The sequence below is a fragment of the Antechinus flavipes genome, chromosome 2, assembly GCF_016432865.1.
Source record: "Antechinus flavipes isolate AdamAnt ecotype Samford, QLD, Australia chromosome 2, AdamAnt_v2, whole genome shotgun sequence".
In the NCBI taxonomy this organism is placed as follows: Eukaryota; Metazoa; Chordata; class Mammalia; order Dasyuromorphia; family Dasyuridae; genus Antechinus; species Antechinus flavipes.
This window is the reverse complement of record NC_067399.1, coordinates 328552342-328568838: the sequence shown is the minus strand read 5'-3', so window position 1 is coordinate 328568838 and position 16497 is coordinate 328552342. Positions and strand designations below refer to the sequence as shown.

General features: G+C 37.0%; 1 protein-coding gene across 2 annotated transcripts; it reads right to left on the bottom strand.

The window, feature by feature from the left end:
• Positions 1-1560: 1560 nt before the first annotated feature.
• On the bottom strand, positions 1561-15069 carry DACT1 (dishevelled binding antagonist of beta catenin 1). Of its 2 annotated transcripts, XM_051977749.1 has the most exons (5): positions 13608-15069; positions 11151-11283; positions 10211-10366; positions 5658-5708; positions 1561-4936 (listed from the first exon to the last, which is right to left on the bottom strand). In XM_051977749.1, the coding sequence occupies exons 1-5, from the start codon at positions 13977-13979 to the stop codon at positions 3048-3050; spliced, it is 2601 nt and encodes an 866-aa protein (XP_051833709.1). In that variant the 5' UTR covers positions 13980-15069; the 3' UTR covers positions 1561-3047. The 2 variants fall into 2 exon arrangements, with proteins under 2 accessions (XP_051833709.1, XP_051833710.1); XM_051977750.1 differs by lacking the exon at positions 5658-5708.
• Positions 15070-16497: the final 1428 nt, after the last annotated feature.

The window sequence follows — 16497 nt, the reverse complement described above, 5'->3', positions numbered from 1 at the left end:
AAAAATTCATGTGATGAGAGGAGGATATATTAAAAAATGACGATTAATGTAAAAAAAAAATAAAAGGCATCAATAAAAATTTTTAAGAGTTCTACTCCTAGATGGGTATCAGGAGAAAATTTCCTTATATTAAAGATCAATTCTATGACAAAGAAACTAACATAAACACTGAAAACTTTTCTGAGGAAAAAAAAACCAGAAAAGTCAATCTAATATGCTGAAGTAGATAACTGATTTTAAATTCACCAGAGAGTTCAATCAAAGTACACAAATGGTGGCTCAAAAAGGATAATTGTATAATACTTTGCAAGACTTCTGTAAAAATGGTCAGGATAGGTCCTGGATCTTTGGTTTTGCTGGTATAGGAAAATTGAGGAAATTCCCTCTATCAAATACAGATAAGCCCTGTATCTACTAAATATAATGTTAGAACATTGCCTAGAATCCTATGAAGAATTTGCCGAGGATAACACAGTCACTGGATTTCAAAGGCAGATCTTCTTGACTCTGAAACCAACTTGCTATATACTACTCCACAGTTGTCCTTATATAAAAATGGTAGCTATATAATGTGGAGCACAGCTAAGTAATATTCCATAAATTGCTGCTTTCCTCCCTCATAAATAATTGAGTACTTCACTTGTACTGATTGCAATGGATCTTTTGTGACTACAAACAATAGACAACCATTAATTTGTATCTATCTTGTCTAGTACCAACTTCTGCAAACTTGTGGGAGAAAAAGCTGGAACCAGGAGTCTTAGACAATCCCATTTCTTCACGGTTCTCTTGGCTTAGCATCTATATCTAAAAAATGTCAATTCCTTAGTAACTGGCTTTCAAAAAAAATGATCTCTTCCAAAGATAATGCTCTTTGAGGACAAATTATGAAGAAAACAATACATAATTTGTAGTCCCTTGTCTTATAAAACATTCTTTCACCATATCTTTAGGGTGGATACCCCTTAAAAAAAAAGTTGATAAAAGACATTGCAAGAATTCCCTTCAAATTGTTCATCTCTATTTTCGCAGAAGACATTTTTTCGTTTTAATCAGACATCCTAGTAGAAGCAAAAGGTATGGAAAGCCATATTTCTGTGTGTGTCTGTGTCTGTGTCTGTGTGTGTGTCGTGCTAATGCAAAATGTTTTTAAGTAAAAAGTTAAAGAGAAATGCATAAAAGTTTGTTGCTTGTTACAGTGTTTTTAAATATGAAAATTTGAAAATTTAGTCCTTGAAACAATCATTTTCCATCATATTTTATAATATACTTCAATGCAGGAAACTAATAATCTCTTCTCTTATGATATGAAGTAGAATAAGAAATTTTTCCCATAAGTATGAGGTATCAGCATTTTTAAATTAGAAAGAAATACAAACTAAAACCAACTTTTAAGAAAGTCTTTGATGCTCTAAATAAGATGGGTTTTTTTAATCAGTACTTTCCTTGCAACTCACCCCATTTAACATAGCTAAAACATCCAAATTACTACAGATCAACTAGTAAGCTGGTTAAGTATTTCACAAGCAGCACTGATAACCCCTGTTAAGACTGAACATTTGGTTTTATAAAGATGTAACAAATTTAATAGAATTAAAAACAAACTTTATTACAGCATATGTATTGTATTAATTTACACAATGAGATATAAAAACATACTGCTTATATTATACAGAAAAGTTGACATCAATAAGAATATTTAAAACAGTTACTACTTTCACACATGACATACATATTGATAAAAAGCAATTTTACACAATACTGTTTACTAAATAGTAAATAAACCCTTCCCAGAGGGACCTATGGCTCACTCTGTAAAGGATTGCACTAACATGTTCAGGATCTAGACTGTCAAGATGACTAGACACCTTAAATGAGGCAATTTTCTGGAAGCATATATAGGACCCAATTATGGCTTTGGATTCACACTCCCAAGGGAGAAGCTAGTTATTTCAATGGCAATGATATCATTATGAATCCTAGTAGAAAATCCAACCCCAAGGGCAAGTCATTCCTGGACACCATAGTTGGATATAAAGATAAGAATGGAAGGAATCCATGTACCAATTCCTAGTCTGTGGCCCTAAAAAAGCATTTTCCACACAGTGCTCCAGTCCTTGCAGTTTTCAAGTGGTCCTTTTCCCGTAGCCCTGTATTTTCTCCCTTTTACTACATTCCTATCTTAAAGTTTCTTCCTCTTCTCGGGTCATTTGCTTCTGTTCTAAAGGGTTTGGGTCAAGAAAAGCAGGTAGATGAGGAGGAATAATAAAGAAGGGGAAATTGCCTGAGAAATAAATGTCACAAATGACATAGGCAGGAAAGGATGATATGAAATAATAATTTATTTTTTACTTCATACACTTGAGCATGACCCTCAGGAAACTTCTCTTAAAGACCCCTTATCCTAAGGAATTAAGGAACATAGAGAGCTGGACTTGGAAGTCAGGAACACTAGTTCAAATCCAGATCTTTGACATATCCTGCCTATATGATCCTAGTAAATCAGTAAATTGTTCAGTCTCCCAGGCAACCAACTCTCTAAGACTCATCATTTACTTTGGGATAAGTTCCTCACTAGAATTCAAGATAGATTCAGACATTTTTCTTCTCTCCCCCAATTCCCAAAAAAAAGAATCAAGAGAACAACAAAAATCATTGAGTTCCATCCTTGGTATTAAAAAGCACTTCTAGATGAAGAGTCAAGTTAAAAGAATTTTCAAATTCAGATGAAGAACATCTACTCTTAGAATGATGAATAAGAACATTTAAAATAAAACCATCCAATACTAAACATTCCATGTTACCACCATGAACACTGTATAATTTTTATTCCTTCCTAGTATGACATTCTTTCTTTTCTACTGAAAGGCACTCACATCCACACATGTATGAGGAAGACATCATTTACCTTAAGGTTTTTTGTTCTTTATATTCAAAAATCATGAAAAAAGCTGCATAAAAAACCCCAAAACAAAACCAAAAAGTAAGAACCACCTTGCTTCTGTAACTAGGACATACATATATATATTCCATACTAAAAAGTCACTTCAAACTGTGGTCATCAGTTTTAAAGAGCCAGACCTAAAACGAAGGATTTTCTTCTTGAGATTATGGGAGGCCTTAATTTTTACAAAAGTCTTTGTGTGGTTGTCATGAACAGCTGGGGCTGTGACTGTTTGGAGAGGGAGAGTCTGGACAAACTGGGACCAAATCAGCCCCCCACTTTCTTCAGAGTCACTGGTAGTGGTGCTCTCTCCCACAAACTCCACTTCACTCAAGCTTGACTCACTGTCCCCAAAGCAGTTGGTGGTATAGTTACTCTGCTCATCTTCACTGGTGTCCACAACTGTGGAGTGGAACAAGGATTCACACTCTGCAGAATATTCAGAATCACTAGCCACATATGCATATGGGCTCACATATGGAAGAGGGACCTGGGCATAGACTCCCAGGGGTTCCCTGCGATTTCTCCTCGCCCTTCTCAAGGCTTCTTCATAGGAAATCTCAGCAGATGACTTCCACCGCCGATAGTCAGTTCGCTTATGTTTCGGTTTGGCCACAACTGGTTCTCTTCCATGCCCGTGTCCATGGAACTTGTTCAGGGGCCTATAGAGGCCTCCTGAAGGCCTGCTGGAAAGACTGGCCTCTGCCTGGGAGTTTCCACCCTTCTTCCCTCTGGAGGAGACTTTTTTGAATTTCTTACTTGTATCCAAGTCATCAGGGAAATGACATTTCTTGCTTACAACTCTGCTCTTTTCCCTCACTGTCTGTAAGCCACTTTCCACCCCATTAAGACCATGGGCTCTGTGCTTCAGGGTTGAGCTCTTCAAGATTCTGACATTTTTATTGGCTTTATGTAACTTATTATTTTGCTGCTGTCCTGGAATAAACTGAGCATTGACAAGAAGCCCATCCTCCAAGCTCTGGGAAGAAGAGCCCTCGCTCTTGAAATCTAAGGCAGGTCTTTCTTCAATAGGAAGGGAGGAAGGCAGGGGTGGAGGAGGTGGCACAGCAGGAGGAATTGCTGGCAGAGCTGCCTGTGAGCTAGTTTTCTGTGACATCTTTTTCAGTGGCTGGACAACTTTGTTCTCCTGTGGGAGAGCTGGGACTCGGCCAGGACTTTCTTTTGGAGAGGCAGTAAAGAGTTGACCACTTTCTTTAGGGGATTCCCCTGCCCCAGAAACAGGGCACCATGCAAACTCCTGGGAGCCTGGCTTGATATTTTTTGGCAGGTGCTTGCTTTGATGATCAGCGGCTGCATTTGGCAGGCAGCCCACAGACACAGGCATCCTCCGGTTTTCCAGCTGTTCTCCCTTTGAGTCTTTCAACCACTGCTTCAGTGGGGAGAATGTGCCATTCTCTAGAGTGGTTGTTCCACCAGAATGCAAACAGACTTGTTTAGAGTTTTTAAGGTTAATACTGTTACTGTGTGAAACTCCACCAGTCGCTCTGACACAAATGCTCCCGTGTCTAAGAATGCCCTTTGTGGGGTCAGCATTCACGCTTGTTCGCAGCTTATTAGTCCTAACAGGATGTGTTTTTTTCTGCACTAGGCTCAAGATGTAGCCATCTATCTTCTTACTGGATGCAGGATAGGACACAGATATGGAATTGCTTTGTGGGAGAGAAGAATTATCTGCTTTGACAGAATCTAGTTCAGAGCCGATGCAAACATCATTTGCACTGCTACCAAGTTGTTCCTCATCTTTGAGAGGATTGTTGGTCATGGAAAGAAGAAACATTGGACTCTGTACAGCTACAGCATGAAGTGGACTTGGATAGCGATATATATCGTTCCCATTTTTAGATACCAAATCACACTGATACTTAGGATTCACATCTGCAATGACATCAAGGGAATTAGACTGTGGTATAGAGAGTGAACGGCAAACATCTTCACACCGCCCTTCTTTGTGGTCCAACCATCCTATGAGATCTGAGGAGAAAAAAATGGTATTTTGTTCATTAGCTCTACTATGATTGTGATTAATTTTCTGAAGTAGGGAGGATATTATTTTTTTAAGATCTTACTATGATTCAGAAACAATGTGGTATACACACTGATGAGAGATAATCAAAATATTTCATGCTTATGAACTTTCCTTTTAAGGAGTCTGGGAAAAGAATGTCTACTAATTTTCTCACCCTCACCTCATAGGTGGCATGGAAATGGAAAAATTAATTTTATATTTTAAAAAAAACAACTTTTTTTTGAATGAAGGAAAGATTTATTTTATATTTTTATAAGAATAGGTACCTAGGTGAGTAGATACACCTTGGAAACTCTAAAGGCAGAATTTTATTTCCTATCCTGAAGCACAAGTCCCTCTTCTGATTCTCCATAAATTGGATGTTCCAGAAGTTATGGGACATGAATCTCCACCCCTCATTACATAAACAGCTCTGCTCCCAAGGAACTTACATTCTAGAAGGAGGAAGAGAATAGTGGAGGACACAGGACAAAGGAGGACAAAAGAACAAAAGATTAAAAGACAACTTTTTAATCCATTAGACTGTAAGCTCCTTGAGGGCAAGGGTTGTCTTTTAACTCTTTTTATATCCCAACATTTAGCACCCTACCAAGCATATAATAAGGCCCTTAATAAATGTTTACAGATTGATCTGAAAAAGCTAAGAATAATAGTAAAATTACTCACTGTGTGATCTTTGGCAAATCATTTCATTTCTCTGGCCTTCAGTTTCCTCATCTATAAAATGAGAAAGTTGAACAAGATGAAGTCCCTTCCATTCCTAACTTTTTACAATTTATAATCTTCACTACTTCCTTCAGGTCTCTGGGCAAATCTATCTTAAAGATCTTATCTTTTCACCTTCTTTTGTAGTTAGGTGGAATAATAGACAAAACACTTGTAGTTAGAGAGACCTGAATTCCAGTCCTGATTAGACATTCCCCAAGTGTGTGAAACTGAGCAACTCACTTAACCTCTGCCAGTTTGGTTTCCCTGACTAAAATGGGGGTAATGATAATACCAATTACAGAGGACTATTGTGAAAATTAAGTGAAAAAATTTGCTCAAATGATACATTCAATGATGCTAAAAAGGAGGAAGATGGAGAGGAGGACAGTATATTATCTAGGTATCACAGTGACTGGTGTTGAACTTAAGAAATAGGAAGACCAGAGTTCCAAGTCTAACTAACAATTAACCTACTACTATTTGACTCTGGACAAGATGCTAAACTTCTCCTGCTTCAGCATTTTCTATCCATAAAATGGAGACTGTAATACAAGGGTCTTATGAAGCTCAAATGAAATAACATATGTAAATCACTTTTCAAATCTTCAAGCTTCATCTTGTCTTTACCTTCAGGCATATTAACTTTTAGTGATCCTGTAGACCAGTTTGCCAATACTCTCTCTAAGGTTTTCTTGACAAAGATATGGGAGTGGTTTGCCATTTCCTTTTCAAGTGGATTAAGGCAGAGTTAAGTGACTTGCCCAAGATCACACAGCTAATAAGCATCTGAAACAATCTGAACTCTAGTCTCCCTGACTCCAGGCCCAGGAAGCTATTCACTGAGCCATCTAGCTTCCTCTAAAGTACTATATATAAGTGCTAGTTTTTCTTGTTGTTATTATTTGTAATTTTCCTTTCAGTTCAATTAAGTTCAAATATTTAGTATGCAAGGCACTATGCTAGGTAGGCACTAGAGATACAAAGATACCAATAAGACTATTTTTACCCTCAAGAGACCTATAGCCTATTATTTTAATTATATGATTTATTGCAATATCACTTATTCTTTTTTTTTTAAAAAAAAATTATCTTGATTAGCATTATAATATCAGGAATAACTACCACAAAGAAAATCATGTAGAATGAACCATTTGCCAAAATCTCATCTTTAGAGGAACTGACCAAATTATATCAATAACTTCTTTAGATTTTTAGTTATGATACTTTGATATATTCATGATTTCAGAAGGACAGTATATTATCTAGGCGTAACAATGATTGGTATTGAACTTAGGAAGACCTCAATTCCAATTCTACCTTAAACAACTTACTGTTTGAATCTGGGCAAGACACTTCAGTTTTCTTATCCACAAAATAGAGATATTAATTCAAAGGTTTTGTGAGGATCAAATGAGATTTCACTATACGCATTCCTTTTACTAGTATATATATTAACATATTCAAACTTTTTCAACCAAATAAATCTTGTCTCTAATACAGACTCTGCCACAAAATGCACTGAAAATCTTTCTCTAAGACCTTCCATGCTTTATGGCTAATAGGGACATACTCAAACTCTCTATCATCTGTTATCCATTTCTCTCAATCACCAACCCACCTCCTTTCCAAGGGCACTTGTTCCTGGTGATGCTTTTTACACAACTTCTTATATACTTATAGTATCAACCTTCAATTAATCTAAAGAAGAACAAGTGATTTGTTTGAGGAAGAGGAAAAACCTTTAATAAGCCATTTAATGAGTTCTTGGTTATGAGTTCTTGCTGCCAGTAAACTTGGAAACCATTAAAAGGCAAACAATTTGTGTTTTTGCCTAAACTATGCCCTGAGAAAGGTATTCTACATTCTTCACCCAAGGGAAAAAACCTCCCTAAATGACATTTCCTGGGGCTCTTCTTTTATTCCAGAGTAGAATTCACTTATTTTCAAAAATTTAATAGTTAATACTTTTTTTAAAAAACAACTTAATGGAAAACTTGATCAAAGATGAATTTACAAAATTCAACATCTCAAATATAAGATTTCTGACTTTAGTCATAATTTTCACCTACTTTCTAAATAATGCATTATTATTTCTTTCATAATATAAAATTAATCTTATCAAATAATATTTACTTCCCAGTCATCTAGATAGAACAAAATTTTGAAATTATCACTGCTCAATTAAAGTTTCCTCCAGTTAGGAGTTTTTTGCACTAAAGAACAGTATCTGAAAATCAAAAGTATATCTATTTCCCATTATTCTTAAATGAGGAGGGTTTTTTTTTTTTCTACTTTAAAAACACAAAAGACCTTTCCTTCTTTCAGAGGTATCTACAGAGCTGCCCAATTTAAGGGAAATATGCCAAAACCTTATTAACAATTAGCAAGAGTATACTTTCTTCCCCTTTTATCTCAGGCACCCCAAAATGAAAAATTATCCATTTGAGATGCTTGCCCTGCACCTCTTTCAGAGGCAATAACCCTATTTATGGACAATCTACCTTAAAATGATTATAAATCATTAAAAGATTATAAAATGCTCTGACAATAGTTTTTCCCTGTTCCCCTAAAAATTGTGATTTCTCCCTTTTAAGGAGTAAGTTACTTTTTAAGAAAAATTATATCAGAAGAAATATGTCAGTTTCTAGATCCTCACATAATTGAATGAATCGCATTGTTTCTAAATTATATGATTCTGAGATTTTTCCATGGGAAATGAATCAGTTTCCAAGGAAATCATCCAATCTTGTACCAAATTGCCTTTAATAGCTTTATAAATTTTTCCTTTGAGAACAATTCAATACAGAATGGAATACATTTGTAATGGAATATTTGTAAACTTGAGCAGCATAAGATAGCCAATCTAAATAACACAAATTTGTTTTTATATTACACTATTGGGATTGAATACACAGTTCTCAAAGAAACCATTCAATTACCAATTGTCGGCTGCTCTATAGCAGGCTCAATCTTTTCATATATGAGAATTCAAACTCAAATAGGTATTGCAGTCAGACAAAGGATATAGCATCATATTCTTGTCACTATTCATAATATCACACTGTACAATCTCCTTTTCTCTTGCTGGAAGGTTGTATGATAAGAGGGAACTTGGGAGTATACAGAAAATGCCATGGGTACAGCAGAGAGGTAAAGGTACACATGAAAATACTTCTTAAAATAGCATAGGTGGTATAACAGTTTGTACATCATACTCCTCTGTGTTCTTTCTCCAGAGACAGAATAGCATAATATCATCTTTCACACCGTTGTCAATCAGCAAAATATTACATATATAGAAAGCAAACCCAAGTGCTAAAAAAACACAAAATAAACCAAAAAAAGACAATTCCTTGACACTTCTTTGATAAATAAAAGCAACTTATAATTTCACTTTTAAATTGATGAATAAGCAGATTAGAATCCAGATTCTGACACTTTTTATACCCTGAATGATTTGAACAAAGTCAAGTTACTTCATTGCATTTCCATTTCCTCATTTAAAAAAAAGGGGGGGGATGAACTTGGATGACCTCTAAAAAATCTTCTAGTTCAAATTAGATTGCATCTGTCAGTTCTATAACCTCTTCAAATGAGACGTTGTCAAACTAATATTAGAACCTCAGGTTTCTAGACCTTCAGTGTTGGCACATTTCTGGAGATAAACCATAGCCATCTGAAGTTAGAAGAAAAATTAAATGCACACTGTGATTCTAATTATCAAGCTTCTATAGCTTTGAACCAGATAGTCTTTTTTTTATTATGAGAATTCAGCCTCAAAGAGATGACTTTGATATTGCAGTTCATGATGCACCTAAGAAGTGAGACTTCCAGACGCATTATCCAGATCTTGGGATTCTACCTCTTCTTTCCCTCCTCCATAATCCTAACTCTTTCTTTACTTTGCCAAAACTCAAGCCAAAGGAGGTGGATTTGTGATTCCTAGATAGAAATACTTGTCTTCCCTTCCTAACACCAAAAAAGAAGGTACTGAAATGTGACTGGAGATAGGAGCTATGGAATGTAGAAGTTTCAGAGAAGAAGGAAGAATTTTGTGGTATATTTTATAAAGTGTGAAATATACCAGTGTGTTGCTATATACCCTCTGAGGGCAGCTAGGTAGCACAATGAATAGAGTTGAAGGTCTAAAGCCAAAAAAATTCATCTTCCTGAATTCAAATCTGGCCTCAGATGTTTACAAACAAGTCACTTAACCTGTTTGTCTCAGTTTTCTCACTTGTAAAATGAATTGGATAAGGAAATGGCAAGCCACTAATTGTGTGACCCTGGACAAGTCACTTAATCATATTTGCCTCTGTTTCTGTAAAATGAGCTCAGAAGGAAATATCAAATCACTCTAGTTTCTTTGCAGATAAAACCCCAAATGGGGGTCACATAGAGTCAGACACAAATGTAACTCCTGAACAATAACAATATACACTCTTTGAGGGCCATGGGGCTCTATGTGCTTTAATTGTCCTTTCTAGGACTAAAATTTCTATAAATCTTACCTGCAGATTTGGGGTGTCCATCTGAGATATTCAAGGATGTTTCCAAAGGGCTGCAAAAGCAGGTGCTGGAATGGCAACTGGATAAACACTCACAGAAGACCGAATTGGAGGAATTGGAAAGTGATCCTGAGGCCCCATCACTCAACTCATAAAACCCTAAGAATACAAACACCATTTGGAATTAGACTGCTGTGAGCAACCTATATATTTCCTACTTAAAAGGAAATTTTTCCTAGAAAAGTAAAGAGAAGGTTTGAAGGTTAATTTAGGTTCACCAGATTTCATGTTCTCATTTTACAGTTCTATTTCAATGTCTGGGGATTCTGGAAATAGGATGAAAAGTGGGTTTGGGGGGAAAAAAAGGCACCTCATAGTCACAATTATCCACAAGCTGACCTTCCTTCTATTTTTTCTTTTCTAAGTCCTTTCCATTCATACCTAATAAGAGATGAAATGTATACTGAAATAGATAACACATGAATGTACAAATAGAAAAATCATATATGTTTATAACTTGGTCTTTACTATTACCAGATTTTGAAAAAAAAAAAAAAGTTCAAGAGAGGACAGCAGGGAGTAAACGAAAATCTATTTTGTGAACCAAATGGTAGCAAACTTTTGAAGTAGTCTCAGGAAGTTGAAGTGTGACTAATTTTGTAGCTCACTGTCGACTCTCACATTTCAAAGAAGGAAAGCTCTTTCAGAAATTTAAATAAAAGCCTTATTTTTTTTTAACTGAAGAATTCACTCTGATCAATATCACTATTTTTTCTTAAGTTTATTTTTTCCCTTCCTTCAAAAGGATGATGGGGTTTTCTTTTTCCTACATTGAAAAGACATATAGATTATAGTTTGACAGGTCTTGGAAAGCTGATAAGAGTATTTGGTTACTATGTAGCCCAGGAATATAATCAGTCAGTAGAAAGCATAGGAGCTTTACCTGAACTAGGACGGCTATCTGTCTCCAGGTGCTCTTCTGATGTTTTTTCTACATCCAACCTTAAATCACTTATCTGCTTGTCAAGTTCTTGCAACTGGTTTAATAGACCAGCATCTCTTCTTCTCAAACAGTTCTGAGGTGGAAAAAAGAAAATAAAATTAAGACACATTAGTGAGAAACAGATGTTCTGTTACATATACTAAAATTACCTCATCTCACACATCAGTTCTCAATTTTCAAGGCCAAAACTTTACCCATGAGAATGGAAATAAACAAAAATCTTAACAGGATAAGGTCATTAAATTCCATTTTGTTTTTTATACATTATATATTAAAATAAAATGTATTATCTATACAAAACTTTGGGTATTAACCTAATGCTTTTAACATTTAACTATAAGATTCAAGATAGACATTTTAAAAGATAAATGGAAAACACAAATACAGAGAAGCTGACAATTTCCTTATAAAGAATCATCTAAAATAAATTATTTATAAGAAACTTAATTTAAGATCACTATTAACAAGAACTATGGTCTAATCTAGATTTACATTCCAGCTAAAGATAGCTTATATATAAAGTGTTGTTGTTTTGTTGGGTGCAATCAGCAGAAGTGTCTTTAAAAATGAGAAACTTCAAACGCTAGTTAGTGCCAAGTACAGTGTGAGCTGGCAGAATTTGGGACTAAGGTAGAATTTGAATTAGCTCAGATTTCCCAAGTAAAGCTTAAGTTCCTGCTAACTTGTTAGTGCCATCTAGTGGTCTGCCAAAAAACAAAATACACCCCAAGAAAGGCATCTGGTTCAAATAACGAATGTCAAGTGTACAAATTAAAATAGTATCACAAACACTGGCTAAGCTAGAATTCTTTCGATATAGTGAATGCTGCACTCATCTGGAACGACAATTGATAAGTGCCATTTATGACCATAAATAAATGACTTTGTTATTTATGAAGATAAAAATGCTATTGCACAGCAGAGTGATAAACCAAAATTAGCATAAGCTAGTGTTATATCCAAACTCGGTCTGCAGCCAAAGAAATATATATAAAAACCAAGTCACGTTAAGAGCATTCGATAAGCTATAGTGTGTAGCTTTTTACTTTTAAAAAATTGCATTTAGTGTTATTCCTGAATAACCATAGGCTTGAAAGCTTAGGGACACAAACCAAGACCATGAAGACATCAAGGGAAAATTAACTGAGTGTATCAAGAATCTTGAAGTTACCTAAAAAAATTATATGGCAACAAATTAGTCCACAGCGACTCATTTTGCGTGTGTGTTGGCCATTAATCTTTCAGCTTAGTTGCTGAGGAGAATTCACTTGAGGGTCTAGTCGCTATCTTCCAAATTACATTTTGAGGGCAATGAAAACAAAAGACTCCGCCATTGCTATGAGGCTGGCTTAAATATATTAATCGATGCCTCTAAATGGGTTTTTTTTCTTCGCCTTTAATGAAGACTGCTTAAAATGGCCTGTCCTGATAGAATCCAATAAGATGGTTTCCCTCACAAGTCTCCTTAAATCACAGATTTCAGAGTACAGTGTAAAAAAAAAAAAAAAAAAAAAAAAAAAAAAAAAAATACCATTGGGGGAGGGGCGCCACTCAATTTACATCAGTTGCATTTAGTTTTAGTTCCATTATGCAAAGGACCTTCCATTTGAAATTAAGCTTCAGATCAACCGCAAAAGCTAACTTGCAGAAGAGCGATCAGGGAATGACAATGAATTAACCTACCTATTCCCTAAGGTCATTTCAGTGTAATGATTTTTAAAAAGTCATTTCATTTGAGGTGAAATTTTTCATCATACCAAGAACCCCATTCTTGTTTTTTTTTTTTTGTTTGTTTGTTTGTTTGTTTTTACTTTTTAGAGTGAGGGGGAAAGAAAAAGGAAGAGAACTCACAAGACTTCCAAATGAAATTTTGTTTTAGGGTAGGGTTTCTCAAGTCCCCCTGAAAGTCTTTAGATGACTTTCACTAGCTGAAAGGAAAAGGAAAGCTGAAGGTCACAACCAGACGAAGCAGAGAAGATGCTGAATGGAGGTGTGCAGAAATCAGTCCCAACTCTAACCCTCACCTGGTCCAGACACAATGCACGCGCACGCACATGCACACACATAGTGACACTAAAACGAAGCGGAGAAGAATGTGTTCGGGGCACTGGCGTCGGGAGTGTGGGGAAGACAGAGAAGGAGAGAGGACAAGAAGACAGAGAAGGAGAGAGGACAAGAAGACAGAGAAGGGCTTGGTTTGAGGAGAGGGAGTGTCTTTGTACCCGACCGTAAACTCTGGGAAGTCAAGGACGATTTCATTTTTTTGTGTACTTATCCCCAGTCTACAGCTAGTAGATTGTTTAACAAGGCAAATTTCCGCACCTCGAAGCAAAACCCCCTCAGCCCGGAAAACGCCAGTCGAGGACCCCAGGGTCTCTGCCCAGAGGCGCTACTTACCAACTGCTGCCTCAGCAGCAAGATGTTCTCCTCTAAGTACTTCTCTTCCAGACGACTGCGTTGGGAGGCTTCTCCCGGAGCCTGCAGCTCCCCAGCCCGAGTCGGCGCCACGCCCCCGGCTCCAGCTCCGGCCCCGGCTGCGATCCCCGGACTTCGGAGGACACTCCGGACTAGCAGCTCCTGGCGCTGCCGTAGGAACTCCAGCTCCGCCAAACCGGCCAGCGTGGCCTCCAGCCGCTCCCGGGTGCGCTGTCGCTCAGTGTCTGCCTCGCCCTTCTCCCGCCAGCGCCCCTCGGGCTCCACCGCCCGCTGCTCTCCTCGGGGCGTCTGCGGCTCCGGTTCTTTCGCGGTCACTGCTGAACTCGGTTTCATGTCCTTCGTCCTCTTCCCAAGCCCTCATCCGACTGGAAGAGGCGTGCGCGCCCCTCTTCCCACTGGAGCCGTTTCGCAGGTGGAGGCGATGTTCCCCAATACGCTGTGCGCAGGAGAAAAGAAATCAATTGCTTCGCTGCTATAGCTACTACTGGTGGGCTAGGAGGCGGGGCAAGGGGTTCATGCTGCACAGGACTGGGGGGACACAGGGCAAGAGAGGGAGGGAAATTCCTCCCTTACCACAATCGCCGTTTCTCAGCTCCAACCTCCCAGGACGGCAACAGAGGAGCAGAGTCTGGCCAGCCAACCGTGTGCACACCCACCCATCCGTCCTGGGGATGCAACCCCCTCCTCTGACTCTCCCAGGTCTCCTCCCAGCCAGGAACCTCTGCTGATAATGCTGCTCAGCGCAACGTCACACACAGCTTTGCAGCTCTGCAAATCCTCAGTCCCACATCCTCTTTCTTTGGTCCTGCCCTCCTGTCTATTTCTCACTCTCGCTTTATCTTTCTCTCTCTCCTGTCAGGCTCACCCTTCTCTTCTATTTTCGTTCAGCTCCTTGTTCTAGTCATTAAACCCTCCCCGCCCCCACTCTTTTTTTCCTCTTCCCCTCTGCCACCCATCCCCCTTTCTCGTTCACTGAGCCCACTTTTTCCCCCCTTTCTTTTCCTTATTGGTTCTCCTATTTCGCACAACTCAAGGGGCAACTGACTTGAGTCCTAGTATCCAGTTACAATCAGACTTGGAGCCAAAGTCCACGAAAAAACAAAACGGTTGGACTCCCCTGAGAACTTTCAAAAACTCTGATTTTCAGCACAAAATCTTAACCCTTTCCATACACAACCATTGCTCATATCAACTTAAGTTGAATTCATGTTTCTTTCCTAGCAATGACTGAGCTTATTCCCCTACCCCCACCAAAAATTAATCAATTAAAACAAGATGGTTTTTTTCTACATAATTTGTTATAGAGACAACTTTAAAATTCTTTAACTCTTAAATAGATCTCCCCCCCCCAAGTGATGGAAATCTCACTATAAAAGGTATCTGAAATTAGATTGTAGAAAAATCAATGAAAACTAGACTGAAGGCAATTACCTTGTCTTTTAGGTCCTCAGAGAGTACTAGAGGTGACCTAATATTAGTGCTCCCACACACACCTTCAATCCCTATGATTAATTTCTCCAGAGGGGCTCACAGGATAGTTTCCTTCATGATAATATTATATGTAGTAAAATTATTTCTACTTAGGACATTAAACACAAATAGATTTGATGTCATAAAGTCTACTAAATAACCAGAAGCTAGTTCTTTGCTGCAAATGTGTTTAAATGGGGAAAAGATTGTGAAACACACACACTTATTCATTTGGATTCCACTAAAATCAGAATTTTCAGTCACTCAAATTTGGTATTAATAATTTTGAAAGCGTTTAAGATGAATGTTACATATTAAATTTATGTAGATAAGCCAACTGTGCCCAGGAAGTTCTCCCTTTCAAGAAAGAATATTCTTTGTATTATTAAGTCCCACACTTCTTTCAAGTCCCAACCTACAGATGGCCCTCAAACCCAGTGAGATATGATGTCCAAAAATCCTAATGAAATTTTAGACCGCGTCAGCTGAAGTGTGGTATCAAAAAAGAGTAAAGTGATAGTCTTCTTGTACTTTTCCCTGTTCATACCACATCTGGATTATCGTGTTCAAATCATGATGCCAACATTTAGGGAAGAGATTACCAAGATGGAGTGTGTCCAGGAAAAGACAATCAGTTCTGTGAAGTGAAAAGAAATCAGGCCACATGATGATCAGGAAAGAAATGAGATTCACACACACACGTATCTATATTTGCATCTAAACAATTGGAGAGAAAGCATATGTGTATGTATATATGACACGGGTACGTATTATGAATATGTGCACATATATATGTATATATGAGGCACATATGTGTATATATGTGCCTGATAGATATATTTACATGTACTTTCTCCCCAACTAAATTTTAGTGCTTCTTTGTACCCTAGTCATGTTTTCATTAACTTATACTTTAAATTAATGAAATATTATTATATATAATAACATATATTTATGTAACATTATATATAATAATAATTTAAACCTTAAATCTATATAAATACTATTGTTATTTACTCATTCATATCTTTTTATGTCTAATATTAAAAATATAACTACATTTCTTTATACAGCTTTACAAAATCTTTGGATTTTCACTGTTTCCTATACATATTAAGATAACCCTTCTACAACCTTTATTCTGAATTAATAAAATATTAATTAATTAAATTTTATTATAAATCACATCCAATATGAAATTGTATCAGATGATCATTATCAAAAACCAAACCAATCAACTTTGCTGAGTTTATCATTCAATACTTATTGGACTTAATGGGTAGGCCTCAGAACCTAAAGGACTATCTAACCTATTTCTGTCTGTACAATAGTATTCATCTATGTTCTTTATCATTTCCCTAGTCTTTCTCTAAAAATTGTT

Coding starts and splice junctions, on each gene's coding strand:
- DACT1 (XM_051977749.1), bottom strand. CDS start 13,979: ATGAAACCGAGTTCAGCAGTGACCGCGAAAGAACCGGAGCCGCAGACG. Junction 10,367..11,150: donor AGATAGCCGTCCTAGTTCAG/GTAAAGCTCCTA, acceptor TTGTATTCTTAG/GGTTTTATGAGTTGAGTGAT. Junction 4,937..5,657: donor GATTTGCCAAAGATCACACA/GTGAGTAATTTT, acceptor TTTTCTCCTCAG/ATCTCATAGGATGGTTGGAC.